General features: G+C 41.3%; 1 protein-coding gene across 1 annotated transcript; it reads left to right on the forward strand.

Moving 5' to 3' along the window:
- The first annotated feature begins 7,342 nt into the window (after positions 1 to 7,342).
- Positions 7,343 to 9,203, forward strand: LOC141914207 (uncharacterized). Its single transcript, XM_074805473.1, has 2 exons — positions 7,343 to 7,434; positions 8,189 to 9,203. The coding sequence occupies exons 1-2, from the start codon at positions 7,343 to 7,345 to the stop codon at positions 9,201 to 9,203; spliced, it is 1,107 nt and encodes a 368-aa protein (XP_074661574.1).
- Positions 9,204 to 15,657: the final 6,454 nt, after the last annotated feature.

The raw sequence follows: 15,657 nt of genomic DNA on the forward strand, positions 1-15,657 counted from the left end.
CTAAATATTCGTCGAGTAGTGTGATAGAAAGCGGGTGAAGACATTTCATTAAAATGTGCCACTAATCATACCGGGTACCGTCTTACACCGTAGCATATTCTATAAGTGTTTCTAGATATTAACCGATGGAGATTTTATAATGCAAGTTAAGCTGTATTGAATTTACAACTGTATCTCTTATATAACTAAGATGGGAGTTTAACGTCAGTCGAATAATTCTCGCATTTTAAAGATAATATATGAAATATCAATGATTATCTTTATAACATATAATGCTCAAAACACTTACAAAAAAAGTGACTGAAACTTGTTTCCGGGTTTCCTGTGATGACTGGCAGGCTACATAGGGCAAGGCTACGAAATATACAGCGTATAGATGCCTTTAAATTCACTTAAAATTAATCTAATGATACAAACAATTAATCACTGAAGTAATCATTAAGTTAATCGTTAGTTTTGTTTTCATTGTTACGAAATGCTGAGTCTAATTCTTTCGCTTCTTAGAACGGCATTCAATCCAGCAATGCAGAAAACCTGTTATCGCTGTTTTGCAAATTATCGTTTTATATATATAATGTATTTTTCTGAAGCAGCATTATTTCAAATTTGCTACATTAGCTAACACGAGATGCATTCGCTGAGAGCCTATATGAAACTGACGAATAATCAGAATTTGGGATGTACCGAATCCTATAAATAGTAAAATTGCCACCGAATCTCATTCCAATTTTAGACGTTGAAAATGCTTGCTTATCTAATGACTCGCGTATGCGCTATTGTTGTTATCGTGGTCGGTATCGCTACGTTTGCAGAAGGTGAGTAAGAATCATATTGATTTTAGTGGCAATTATCACCGAATTGATTATTGATTTACGCACCAGAGATACCGATATTCTGCCAAAAACATTGAAGCGCAATTTTGTTCTTATACACGTATTTCCCGAACTCTTGTCTGATTTGCGTTCGTCTGAATGGTCGATTTAAACGAGGGGCATGTATCAACCTCATCTTCGGGATCGTCGCCGGTCCTACGTTGGGGGAGGTTCTATTATTTATCGAAGTAAGGCGAAAATAATTGTTTCACAACAAAATTTCTTAAAATGTCATCCTCTTTTATGATATAGGTTGCAAGCCCAAGAATTATTCGTGTTATAAAGGTAGCCAGTGCTGCAGCCATATCTGTAAGCACAGCAGAAGATGTTGCTAATCGTCGGCAATAAGGGTTTCAAATGGGATTTACTTGTGGTGATTTGGGAAATATCCGATTATGAAACTGAACCACTGAGTCAGGTTAGTGACTGACTGCTGACTCTGAAACATCTCGAATGGAATCTATATTTGTAACTCAGTCGTCAAATTTAGCGTTATCATTAGATTCAATAAAACTGCGAGTAAATAAATCATTGATTGGGTTGTTTACTGTTTATGCGCCGAGCGTGAATATTTTCACTGTGTCCAATGTGTCGTTCCCTCTGCGGCGGGTAACTTCAATCAGCCATTCTAGTTCCGCATTTTACTCTTTACTTTGACTACTCTTAAGCTGAAGTTAACCATAGAACTATAAGCGAACGGTAGGGCCAACGCCGTGACGTCACTATACGTTACCCTTTGCTACCTTCGAGATTGAACAGCGCCATCACCGGTGGCGATAAACAATAGATTATCGGAAATACTTTTGAATATAAAATTCGCTGCGAGCATTGAACATTCCCGTTTTTCAAGATTTAGTATTAAGAATTAAACAAATCAATGAAAAACGCTAAATTAAGATTAGAGACCGGCAACCAGTCTACAACATCTATTGTTTATCGCCACCGGTGAGTGCGCTGAACAAAACACAAGATTACTAGTTGTGTCTTAGCGGATTTTTGAGGAGTCGCTTATAGTTCTATCAGTTAACTAATTCAGCAAAGCTAACTTTCTTTTATTCCATTCCCACGCCTGCTATGTTGTCCAGCGATAGTTGGGACAGTCTAGTGGAGTTTAATTGAGCGGGGTGTCTCCGACGATATCTAGAAAAAATTTCAAACCCAGGCCAAATCGTCTCGTGCGGTCGAGGCTCCGGATGACAAAAACTATAGATTTTTTATATGATTCTATACGTCGATTTTCTTTGGATTTCGGAGATGTTCAACGACTAACACCGAACGTTTATACGTTCGATACTTGATATTAGGTAATACTTTTTCAGTAGAACATGATGCAATAATTTCATATTTCACACGTTTCACTCGTGGTTCAAGTACTGAAATTAACACCGGGCAAGTTAATACTCCCGAACAGAAAAACAAACAGTGTGTTGAAAATCTGAAGTGCAAATTCATCGAATTCAGCGAATTTTCTAGATAAACGCTCCTATATTTTATGCACCAACCGAACGTTTCGTTTAACACGAAGGCAAAACCGTAAGTAGATGACAGTCGTACCGTGATAGCATAGACGCCGTATTCATAATGATAATTCGTTGACGAGGTACTAATCATACCTTCTAGTATGGTACGGTATTTCTAGATTTTAACTGATAATAATATTGCCATTTTAGGCCTTATAAAATTCACACTCAAACGGTTTTATTGTTTTAAAGATCTGATACGAATTATCAATGAATATCTTGATTACATACAATGCCTAGACAGAAAAAAAAGGGACGTACACAAAGCGTATGTCATTAAACTGACCTCAAATTAATCTTATGTTACAAAAAAAGTAATCACCGAATCAATCTTTAGATTAATAGTCAGTTTTATTCTCACAGTTCCGAACTGATGAGTCTGATTTTGACGGAACTCTCGCTTCGCAGTACGGCACTAAAACCCACCGAAGCAGCAAACCCGTTATCGCTGCATTGCGAAGTATCTAATTTTCTGATGCAGCAATGTTTCAAATCTACTACGTTACCTAACGTGAGACATGTTTACTGAGACCTTATTGAAAACTGTCGATTAATCAGAATTCGGGATTTCTAAAAATTGCCAAATCGCTAATATATCTCTTTCAATTTTTAGACGTTGAAAATGTTTACTTACTTACTAACATGCCTATGCGCTATTGTTGCGATGGCCAGCGCGAAACTCTTGTCATTTGAAGAACGTGTGTAACGACCGGCAAAATTACGCATAGATTCGTAGTTTTTCGAAACTAACAAATGTTCAAGTGGTAATTAACAGCGAATCGATTTCATCGGAATGAAACGAGACGAATCGCCAGTCCTACTTCTGGGCGGAGAGGTTCGATAACTCGTTCGGGTAAAAACGATTTCTTCACCGCAAATTTTTTTTTTAAATTTAATCTCCTTTTCTAATATAGGCTGTAAACCGAAGGGTGTTTTTTTGTGAAAACTCGATATGGTGTTGTAGCCGCGCCTGCGATGTTATGAGAAAATGCTACTAACCGTTGGCGAAAATTGAGTTTCTTATCGGACATACTTTGGTGGTTTGGGAAAGATCCGATTACGAAACTGAACAACACATCACAGGTTATTGTCTGACTATGATAAAGTTTGAATCGAATTCATATTTGTAACTAAGTCGTCAAATCTCGTGTTTTAATCAGAGTCAATAAAACTGCTAGTAAATAAATCAGTTATCGGGTTGTTTACTGTTTATGATGCGAGGGTGAATATTTTCACGGTGATCAATGATGCGTGGTTCAATCAGCGGCGAGAAACACGAATCGCCACTTCCAGTTCCGTACTTTACACTTTACGTTTATTTGTACTTTTTTCAATGACCAGCGCAGGAAGTACGTCGAGCGATATCAAAACAATCATACATCGCATAAATTTAAAGACTGAGTTATTTTGTACAACTTGCGTGAAATTAGAAAAACCTCATTTTATATATAATAAATGTTTAAGATATTTTGTTACCTAAGTGCAGTGTTATAATGCAATCGTTGCATATGTCCATCAATGGGGTACCGGCAAGGCTACTGTGGCAAGCGGAATTCCGCCATAATCCGCCAGGTTCGCTAGTGTACAATCGACGTCGACGCTGGATTTCTTCTCAAACTCAATTAAAATCTAACAATAATTTCTCAAATTCTATGCATGATATATATGAAAATCGTAGCACGTATGAACTCTAAAGACTAATCAGAGTTTATTTCGATGTACGATTTTCCCAATATTTGGATTTTGGATTGGAAGCCCGAAAATTGAGATCAAAGTTACTTGAAAATGAACTAATTTTGGTCGAGTGCGTCTGATATCTCAGTGGCGCCATCTGACGGGATAGCTGGTGTGCCGGTTCCCCATTGAATGTACTGTCAATTTCAATTGTCTGTAATTATATCATAGTCTGATATCGATTTAACTATATATAGGTCTATATATATGAGTAGTAGTATATAGTTTATTTGCTCCAAACGCGCGGGCGTTTGGGGCGATTGATGCCCAGCGACGATCGGGAGCACACATTTCAAATAGGTGGGGTTTAGTTAATTGGGGTGCCTCCGATGAAACCGAGAACGGTAGAATTCGACGGCACAATTTGTTTTTCGTGCGTCAAAATATTCCTGCTGAATCGGGAATAAAATTGTGGGATAAATTCAGGTGGCACGAAATACTAAGAGTTTCTCGATCATGAGAGAAATATTCAGACAACCGAACGTCAAACAAATCATTCAATTTTTCAATCAAATCAAGGATTACCACGCTGGGGCTACAACCTTGGAAAACCTGCATCATATGTTATGCGTAGTTAAGGTAGCGTATTTGTCCTGGTCGAGGAAAGGTTGGAAACTGTTGAGAATTTTCTTCTTACTAAGACAAAGGCGTTTAAGGGCCGAGACGAGAAAAATATTCATACGTGACTTAATTGCGTTGAAAAATGATATTGAAAGATTATCGTTGGCAATCGCCTTGAAATAAAGAAACCCGCTAGAAAAATGTGCAGAAAAAACCCATCAGAAACCAGAAGAGCAGTGAGTTGAACAGGCGCAATAGGTTCTCGGTGAACCCCTTCTCCTCACAGCTGTAGCGGGAGAGCAGCGAATAGAACAGACGCAATAAGTTCTCGGTGAACCCCCTCTCCTCACAGCTATAGCGGGAGAGCAGCAAGCATGCAACATGAATACCACAGTGACTCTGAGAAAACTGTTACTTTCACTTACCCCCTTTCAACGTCGAAACACTACCAGTTCGCCTTCTGTTGGATATGAAATCGTTGCCCTCCATTGAATTGGCCGTCGGCGGTGTGTTCAACACTAAATCGATAACAGAAGAAAAAACCAAATACAGTTAAGTCTAATAACCACCGAAATGTCGACTAAAATAAAATGATAAAAATTTAGAAAAAAAAGACCTCTCAGGTATCGATTGTATTAAGACGCCAGATCTGATGAACGGATGGAGGTCGCGCTGAATGGCTGCACCTGTGAACATGGTCCTGAATGACGTCATTTTACACTGCATATGTTTTTTTTTTATAATGTAAAGTGCATTGTATAATGTAAGGTAAAGCGCTCAGATTATGATTCTTGTTAATAAGCGCTATATAAGAAAACTGATCATCAGCGTCGATATAGATAAGTTAGTAAAACAAAAGATTGCTATATTGATTTACGATATGTGGTTCGAAATAGAAACACGGAATGAGAACCGGCGTCAGAGTCAAACTACGGTCTCTGCTGCTACCTGATTTTACTAGCTGAATATACTGCCGATGATGTTAGTTTCTCTCATTCACAGGCGGATATACGGACGGTCATAAACACAAAAAAACTAACTCGAGAAAAATGATAACACACCTAATACAATCGACACTGATTAACCTGGTAAAATGATTGATGAAGTTTTAATTTGAATTCTAGATTTAACGGGCGATTGAATTAACCGGCAACCAGTCTTACCGGATAACCTCCAATATTTATGACGTAGTAGGACTCGGAATCCATTATCGAGAACACATCGAGAAATTTATCAGATATGAAAGTATGTGGCATTAAATCAATACAAGTTAACAATTTTCGACGTCGATATTGATGACGTAGTGCACACAAATTAAATCAATTCAAGTTAACAATTTTCGACGTCAATATTGATGACGTAGTGCACATGGACTCGCACAGTACCGCTTAGATAACGCAATACAATGTGGTAATCAATGTATGAAAATATCTAGGTATGACAAATGAAACGAAATCTGCCAATCAAAAAATAGCAGGGAGAATCCCTTTTCACGATTTACAAACAAAAATCAGAATAGTTATTTGTCGAATAAACACTATTATCCGTGTATACTGTAGATAAGTGAAGAAATCCCACACTTCGAATTTGAAATTATAGGGTAGAATTTATTATTTTGAAACCACAAAATTTCAAAATAATGGTGGTTTCAAAATAATAAATTCTATCCTATATCCTATAATTCAATTCAAACGGTGGGATTTCTTCATTTATCAAAATAGTTATCTATGCATAAAACATAATCGTAACAATTTTTATGGCGTAAAAATCGGAGACTCCGTGACGACTGTGAAACGGGACTGCTAATACGCCCGTTGAAACTGTCGACGTCACAAGTTTTAATGCCCGGCTACGCACTATCTCTCTCCCTCTTCATCGGGATTTCTATTCTTTCATTTTTTAGAACTCTAAAAAAATATCTCATAAACGAATACACGCCGTGTAAAAATCTATCATGAGCCATTGTACCCATAGAACTGTAAACAGCTGTTAAGATCTGCGGCGAAACCACCTGCGCACCAACTTGACTGAGCGTATCTTATTCAATACCGCTTCAAGCATCCTCGATAAACGAGTCGCGCTGCATAAGTTCCAGTACCGGGACAATACTTTCACCAACCGTGGACAAAAGTTATTCTATATATCGGTTACGATATCAGACCGTTTGGATAAGGGCCTTAAATGAGAAATATCTTATTTCGCCGCGTTCCAGCCGCCAATGAACGGCGAGTAAAATGAAACCCGGAAAGAATAATACCTCGTCGAGATTCAGGCCGTAACTCGCGATCTTTCACGGCGCTTTCACTTATAGGCGCACTTTCGTTCCGGACGGTTTGAATTCGCGGGAAAAGATACATTTTCAAGGTAAACTTCTTTTTAAAACATAAGCCCAATCGATATTCCGCTTCAATCGCTGATCATGACTGAACGATCTTGTAAAAGTTTGTTTTGCTGAAATTTTAGATGGCACCAAATTTTCAAGGGGGGGGTTGTTGAGTTTCTGGACAGTATCAAAAATATGCCCCGTATCGGGATATCGATAGGCCAGTTTTATACGACGTATATTTTCAAAAAAATAATCAAATCCATTAAACTCGAATCTTTTCCTGAAGACGACGTCGCCGACACAGTCGACTGATGCTGCGTACGCCGACGATGAAGGTACTCATATGCGGTGTCCTAGCCGGTGGAACGCTCGCGCTGGTTTTGTTCAGTCGTCGTCGGGACTTGCTCGACGAACCGGGAACGTAAGTATTATTCGATACTGAATACCGGTCATTGTTTGTCGGAACGGAAAGCAGTCCACCTAGAAACTTGATGAAAGGAGCTTAAAATGCGTACGCGTATAGGGGGGGGGGGGGGGGGTAGGAATCCTTACGAAGACGTACAGGGAAGGGGAGGGGTAAGCTCAAATCGAAGCTCGAGGGCGGGCGAATTTAATTTCTATTGCTTTTTTGAATAGAAAAAGTTGTGAGGAATGAAAAGCTCAACCCGAGACCTTACGAATAGACCAATTTTACCAATGCCAAACAAATGCCAGTAATGCGAGTAGAACATATGCAAAAAACTTTTTTTTTTAGAATTTAGTAGCTACCCAAAACCTTTAAAATCAAACTATATCGACTAATCGAAACTGAGACGATCACATTCGCTATTTTTACGCTTCCTCGAAATGAAGTAAAAGGAAACGAACCTGATTTTTATCAGGGACTTTTTTTCATGAAGTGGGTGGCATTTGACTTTCATGAGAAACTAGGGTATTTCTTTGTATTAATGTGAGGGTAATATTTGACTCTTCACTCAGTTCCACAGGTTTTGTGGGGTTACTTTCGCCCTGGATTACAGTTCCACATTCGTGTGGTTCATACAATTGATTTGGAACAATCCAGATTTAGAGTTATTTGGTTAAAATGTGACGACGGGCCAGTCACAGATAAGCTATCAGATATTTCGAATATTTCACCGATTCAAATTACACACGTATTCTATCTACGATTTCAGGCTTTCCCCGAGCACGACGGACGATTTGCTGATACCACATTTAAAATTCGTATACGGCGACGAGATCGCCGAAATGCTGCAAAACTCCAGCTACGCGCCGAACCTAACTCCGAGATGGCGATCGTGTGGAGCCGTTCCGAAACGCCTCCATCAAACCTGGATGAATTCGACGATCCCGCCCGCACTGTCGGCAAGCCCCGTTAGTTGGTCCAAAGTGTACCCCGATTGGGAATACTGGTTCTGGACGGACGAGCTCGCCGACCAGTTCGTCGCGCGGAGATTCCCGAAGTACGTCGAACTTTACCGATCGTACAAGCTGGGAATAATGCGAGCCGACGCGTTTCGCTATTTCGTACTGTACGAATACGGCGGCGTCTACGCCGACATGGACGTCGTGGTGTTCCGGCGATTCGACCGGCTTTTAGAAGCGCACACCGCCCTGATACCCGAAGATCATCCGATCCACTCGCGCCTAGTATTCAACCGCCACCAAATAACGCCTTTGAACTCGTTCATGGTGTCGACGCCCGGTCATCCGGCGATAGGCGCTATCATCGAAGCCCTGCCCGAGCGCAACCGCGCGACACGCCCGACCACCGTGCTCTCGAAAACCGGGCCGTTCATGATTAGTGTAGCGCTCGACCGGTACGAACAGGAACGCGTTCGCGGGCGGCAACTCTGGCGCGTTTGCGACGCGATTTACATACCTTCTCATCATCGGTTCAACCCGCATTTCGACGAGACAAACATTAGAATGTTAAAACGAATTTGTCAAAAGAAAAAATCCTCCATGCCCGAATCAAAGAACTGGTGTAGCTATCTGATCAAATCGGGCTACGCGAATCAGCCCGTACCGGACAGCGCTTATACCGTACACAATTTCGTGCATACGTCGTTAATAGATATAAGTAAAGTCCCGGGTGCGCCCCGTTCTATAGACAGTATAGCCCCTAAACGCGTCGACGTACGTAAGTTAGTATCGCTGATCGACAAGCCCAACTCTTCAATCGGCTGACGAGTCGATTACGCGCTAATATACGTATGACAGTTATAGTAATGATATTCCCTAATAATCCTAACAACGATAATTACGATGATCTTATGTTAACAACTATCGGTGGATAACTTTTTTCAACCTCGATCGCAGATACAGAGCTATCTAGAATAACGATGGTCACACAACGCAGTCTTGCCGAACGCCATAGATAAAAGCATGAAGTGCAAAAGAAACAATATTATCATTAACAACATTTTTTTTCTGATTTCGTTAAGAACTTTCGAACAAAAAAAGCTTTACCTCTGAAACCATAATGGCCTGATCTAATAAGTCAATATCCAAGGAATCAAACGCCATTGAAAATCTCGACAAATTCGAGTGACTCAAAGTATAGTGATTAGATCTATAGCCGTGAAGAACTCAAAATACTATTCTAATTTAGTAAAAGATGTATAGATAAGTTTTTCTAATATTCTACATAGTACTTGTGGCAATGATATGGGACGATAAGTAGAATGAAAAGCTACTTTGCCACCACGAGTTCTTGCTGTGAAGTGGGTTAAATTTTGCTATTTTGTTGTTGGTGGGAAATATACCTTCTCGGAAAGAATTTTTCCAGAGACCAGAAGTAAGGGATTCGATGAAAGAATATAGCCGAAAGTGCGCTGATAAAATGGCCACCGACTCGTGTGCGTGTGTGGCTCCGTCTCAAATAGAAATGTCTCGGATACACGTTCGAGCGCATTAGACCCATCCAGGCAGATTGATACTTCTATTTCAACCTTGTACAGGAATCGCATGATATATTTCTATAATATGAAATGAAAATGTTCATTGTAATATTGAACGAATATTATAATCATTCTGCTTTTAGACTGCACGAAATAAATCGCTCAGGTGAAGGTATGAGGAAGATCGATCACGATTTGAAATTGTTCTGATAAACGGACTGTCTAATTGTCTGGTGTATACAGTTTTTTTTTCCGATTAAGAAAATCTCAGTTGAAGTTCCGAAGACGCTAGCCCGAGTGCGCTGCTTAGATGATTTAATCATCAGCAAATTCGGTAATCCCGTTTTATTCTAGCTCGGTCTTTTCCATTTAAAGTTCATCCGTGAGATTTGCCTCGAGTTTTCGTGCGGCAAATCTCCGCATCGTGCACCCGATGCGCAACCGGTCCGGCGTAGCAGGTGTTCGCGTTGTAGGCCGAGTCGAGCGATGCCATCGGGTTCGAATTCGTACCGAGTTCGGACAGCCATCGGTCGTCGCTCGGCTACCCCCGGCTTCACGGCTATTCTACAACGTATGCGCGGGCGTGCGCTCGCGTTATGAAGCGCGTAGACCTTCGATAACTCCGATGTGCGCAGAAGTAGAAAATATTTAAAAAAAAACACTGAATACTTAGGATTTAAATCATTCCGAATGTCGTACATTCGTATAGTGAATGTTCTTGCTTATTTGTGAAAAATACTTAACCTACAGAGTGCAAATATAGTCTCCCCCTCGTTGCGGCCTCTCGACGACACTTCGCGACACAACTCAAGTGCGTCCGACGCCCTGTTCGTTCACTTGTATTTGACGATGCGACTGTATAGCAGTCAAAACGTTCAGAGAGTCGCGGTGCTCATCTAAAACTCGGCTAATTCGGATTTCAAAGTCACGCGCCGAATCGAGCGTCAGCTATGCCGCCGATTGGACAAAAAAAAAACTGCATTTAAAGTGGGTTGATTGCGGTGGCTTAAGGGACTATGCAATAGAAGTTTCGTTCCAAATATCTAAGAATATTGAGAACATTAAGAATATAACGTTATTCGCACGCTTTAGGCCGGGCGAGAATCTCGACCAGACTGCATCGCGCGTCATAATCATCCCTTACCACTATAGTAATTATAATTTTTTCAGGTGCAGCGACCTGTACGCCTTTAATAGGCTTGCGCTGCTACCTTTATTTAATATTACATTCTATTGTCGTTATTATATCCTGTACATGTTAATGAAAAATAAATTATCATTTGAGTATCACTATTATCCCTAGAGCGCTTTTAGCGCAACAAATCGGCTACGGCGATGATAACAGCCTATTTGGATAGATGGCGCATTGGTGTAGACATCCGGCGTTTTCATCGACGAATACGAGTATCGATCGACCCTTTCAGTGCTGGCCATATATACCAACCCACTGTACCGATACACACGAATATCCTTAGCTCATGGAAAAATTATGGACTCAATTCATTTCGATAGGATTTCATGTATTCACGTAACTGCACATCCACCCCCGGCAGATCGGGAATACTGGTTCTGGACGGACGAGCTCGCCGACCAGTTCGTCGCGCGGAGATTCCCGAAGTCCGCCGGACCTTCGATCGTACGCGCACGGAATAATGCGAGCCGACGCGTTTCGCTATTTCGTACTGTACGAATACGGCGGCGTCTACGCCGACATGGACGTCGTGGTGTTCCGGCGGTTTGACCGGCTTTTAGACGCGCACACCGCCCTGATACCCGAAGATCATCCGGCGCACACGCGCCTAATATTCAACGACCAACAACCGACGCCTTTGAACTCGTTCATGGTGTCGACAACCGGCCACCCGGCCTTAAGCGCAATCATCGAAACGCTCCCTATCCCATCCGCGGACGAAGTGCTCCGACAAAAACTGGGCCGTTCAAGGTTAAAGTAGCGCTCGACCGGTACGAACAGGAACGCGTTTGGAGCCATTGGCAATCGTGGCGCGTTTGCGACGCGATTTGCATACCTTATTCACATCGTCGATTCAAGCCGAATTTCGACGTAAAGAACACGTACAGACTAAAGCGCATTTGTCAAAATGAAAACTCGTACGACATCGAGAGACGGAATAAAGACCAAGCGACCCCTGGTGGACCTTTGCAAAAACCTCACGTGTCGCGATAGTAGTAATCCGATGACGATAATGACTCACCGCGCGCAACTGGTACACTCGACCGCGGCCGGCAACAGCTGATGAGCTCGGCAACAAAGCCGGCGCGTTTTAGCATTAACGTTTAAGCATTAACTCAATATGCAGTTGAGAATGAATTATGCGCGCGGTAGCTCATTACAAAACGGGGATCTATCTGCATTAGATCTCCTGCCAGCGCGACACCGGGACACCTGGCTTCGTATATACACGCGCGCGTACGTCGTCGTCTATGAAAACCAACGACGAGTATTTTAGAATGCCGCCTATGCGTCGGTACAGAGATTGAATACTTTGACCCAAAAACAACAAAAAATATCATCGAGATCCGGTAAGTCTTCTTCGATCGGTGAAGGCTTTTACACGGGTTTCGGTTTCGCGATATATTTCCTTATACCGTATATGGATTAGTTTGCTACGGGTGTCCGGAACCGCGCGGCTGTTTTATGATACTTTATCTGCTTGATTTTATATAATCTCTCACGTGATGTTGCATCGAATACATCGTTTCATCGACACCAGTTGCACAGCCCCCCACCTTAGCCGTCGTCTTTCTTCGATACATCTTAAAGCTCCCCGGCAAAAACTAGGCTTACATAGATTAATACCTCGATCCCATCTCTCCTGAGCTGAATTAAGTGTTGACCCGGCCGGCCGCCTATCTACCGCACGTGCATTCCTTGTTTCAAAATAACGGCGATCGAGCTATCAAAAACAGACCCGGCGCCAGTTATAGAAATGAACTAATCTACGTAATTGTCATCGATGTTACCAGTACCAAGTTCCACAGTTCTGAGATAAGATTTGACTATATTAGAAATGAACTCAATAGCTAACCCGAAACCGCGGAACTGGATCCGGGCCGATAAGGAGAAAAAAAGGTATATCATTTTATTCCAGCCTTATCTGTACGCTTACTCATTGAATCTTAGATAAGTTAGTTCCTCGACCCTTATTTTCAAAGCGCACTATTATTTTGGACACAAAATGTAACGCGGTTTTATGAGTATGTAACCGCTAATAAAAAAGCCCGACTATACGCCGAGTAGGGGGAAACGCGTCGGACTAAAATCAGCACTTAATTATCTAACCGTATATTCAAACCGCGGAATTCGATGGAATTAGATCAGTGTTCCTCTATGTACATATTTTATTCGCTTTTAACACGCTCACAAATCGATCCATACACGACGATTTCAAGTATTTAACGAGAGGATTTGGACGTGAATGCATAATATTGTGAAATTTAAAAGTTGATAACGGCATTAGAGCTGCGCCATATGTCACACTAACTGACTATATCGATGGATATGTAGATTATATGAATCAGCGAAATAGAGGTAATCCGGACCGCGTGATTCCCCGTCAACATATTGTCCCTTAGTGACGTATACTATATCTTACATTTTTTCCCATCGGTTAGGCATTGTAGTCAGTGTTAGATAGATAGATATTTATTTTTCGTAAACCGTACATACAATATAATTGATAATCGATATTATTATTTTGTTTTTTTTTCATAAATACATGATGTAGGTTCCGAGGGATACAGTGCGAGCCGAAAGGGAGAATTAAGGCACTGAAACCCTGTGCATAGTGCATTATTGGTGCAATTGTGTACAAAAAAGATATAGTAATAATAATGATGACAATAATATTAATAATAATAATAGTAATGATAACATTAATAATAAGAATAACTACATGAATAATAATAATAATAATCATAAAAATCATAGTACAGATTATAGTAACAGTATTCATGAATATGTGTTATATACATCGGCTAACGAGTTGACCGATTTTTTTCTTACGTTTGATTGAATCGAAGAAGTACATAATCGGGAAATTCGGTCCGGGTTCATTCAAACACGATGTTCCGACCAGAGTCTGAACCGGCAAGCGATTAATTGCGTTGCGCGATTATGTTTCGAGATCTTCTAGGCAAAATCTACATCGTTTCGTACAGCACTTGATGATTCATGAATATAAGATACACGAAAAAAACTAAAAGAATTTGACGGGTGACTTTTTTAACATAAGCGCCCCTATTAATAATTGCAACGGGCGTTTCTTTTAGAACTATATAATTGGACCCTGGCCTAATGTTGACAAAATATGTCGCAATCAGTCCCTGTTCGCAACTTACGTTTCATGGCGATCGATTGCCCGGTCGGGAATTTTAGATACCGGCACTCACCAGATGGCGCAACGTGAATTTCTTTATTTGAAACACATTTGAAGTGGATTTGTCGGACCTCATCCGAATGGGGGGGGGGGATCAGCCCTGGGCTCAGTTTTACAAAAAATGTTGAAGTTCAACTTTGGCGTGATTCGATCGTCAAGATCGAAATATCCAAGAAATTGAAGCGCGGTAACCGACGAGTAACGCAAGCGACACCTGGTGGAACTTCGCTTGCCGTTGTTGCAATTACTGGAAAAATTGAGATTATTTACTTTAAAGGTCGATTCGAATTAAAGAAATATGTGAAAAAAACGAAGCGAGATAACCAAGTAACCACTAGCAAACCTGGTGGAATCCTCGCTTGCCGGAACAGCGCGTATCCGTAACCCAATTCTATTATTAGAGTTTCTACGTAATGAAATGTATTATTATTATTATTATTATTATTATTATTATTATTATTATTATTATTATTATTATTATTATTATTATTATTATTATTATTATTATTATTATTATTATTATTATTATGTTAATACTAAATTCATTAGTAATGTCTGTATATATTTATTTGCGCACACCTATACACTGTGTTTCATCAACCAGTTGATGTTGACTGATATCGGAAGAAAGCATTTCTCTATATTAACAATGTATTTGTATGTACAATTTCAGTGGGTGGACGCAGGCGGGCACTCGCCGCCCAAACGCGCAGAATGAAACGGAGGTGGTTCTTGTTGTTATTGCTGGTTTGCGGTTTTTTGTTAGTCGTGCAACTGAACTACATCAACTGGCAGGGATTCTACCGCATCGTAACCAGCGAAAATAGTCGTCGTCCCCGTGAGCGCTTTCCGCCCAGGAGAGGCGATCGGACGAGACCCGTCGACTCGCGGCCGGATTTCGAAGCTGACATCTCTAGAGAAGGATCCGCGTTAAGCGCGATAGATCGTTACAAGGACGGTCTTTATTTCGACGAAACGGGCGCCCTTTCGGGGGACGGTCCTCGAGTGGGAATTGATAACGCTAAACGGAATAAAGAAGGCCGCAAAGCGGTTCGATTATTCCCGGTCGATAACAACGCCGACGACAGCGCCGTACGGAATAAAAGCAATCACCGAGTCGAGCAGAACAATACTCGTCATGAACTATCAGGCGACGGTGCGAAAGTTGAGGATACTTTCCGACCGTTGGGGGCGGCTCCGATAGCGCGCAACGCGTCCGAAGTCGTACGTGTACCGGTAGTCTACTCGGACGACGACGTCGAGCTGATAATGGCGCAGCGTCGCGCCGGAGTGCGCCGCGGCTGCGGGCCCGTGCCGAAAATCATACATCAGACCTGGGTCGAC

The sequence above is a fragment of the Tubulanus polymorphus genome, chromosome 12 (genome assembly GCF_964204645.1).
Source record: "Tubulanus polymorphus chromosome 12, tnTubPoly1.2, whole genome shotgun sequence".
In the NCBI taxonomy this organism is placed as follows: domain Eukaryota; kingdom Metazoa; phylum Nemertea; class Palaeonemertea; order Tubulaniformes; family Tubulanidae; genus Tubulanus; species Tubulanus polymorphus.

Bases quoted from the DNA above. Each gene is read 5' to 3' on its own strand.
- LOC141914207 (XM_074805473.1), top strand. From the start codon at position 7,343: ATGAAGGTACTCATATGCGGTGTCCTAGCCGGTGGAACGCTCGCGCTG. The intron at 7,435-8,188 runs GTAAGTATTATT...CTACGATTTCAG, and splicing joins TTGCTCGACGAACCGGGAAC to GCTTTCCCCGAGCACGACGG.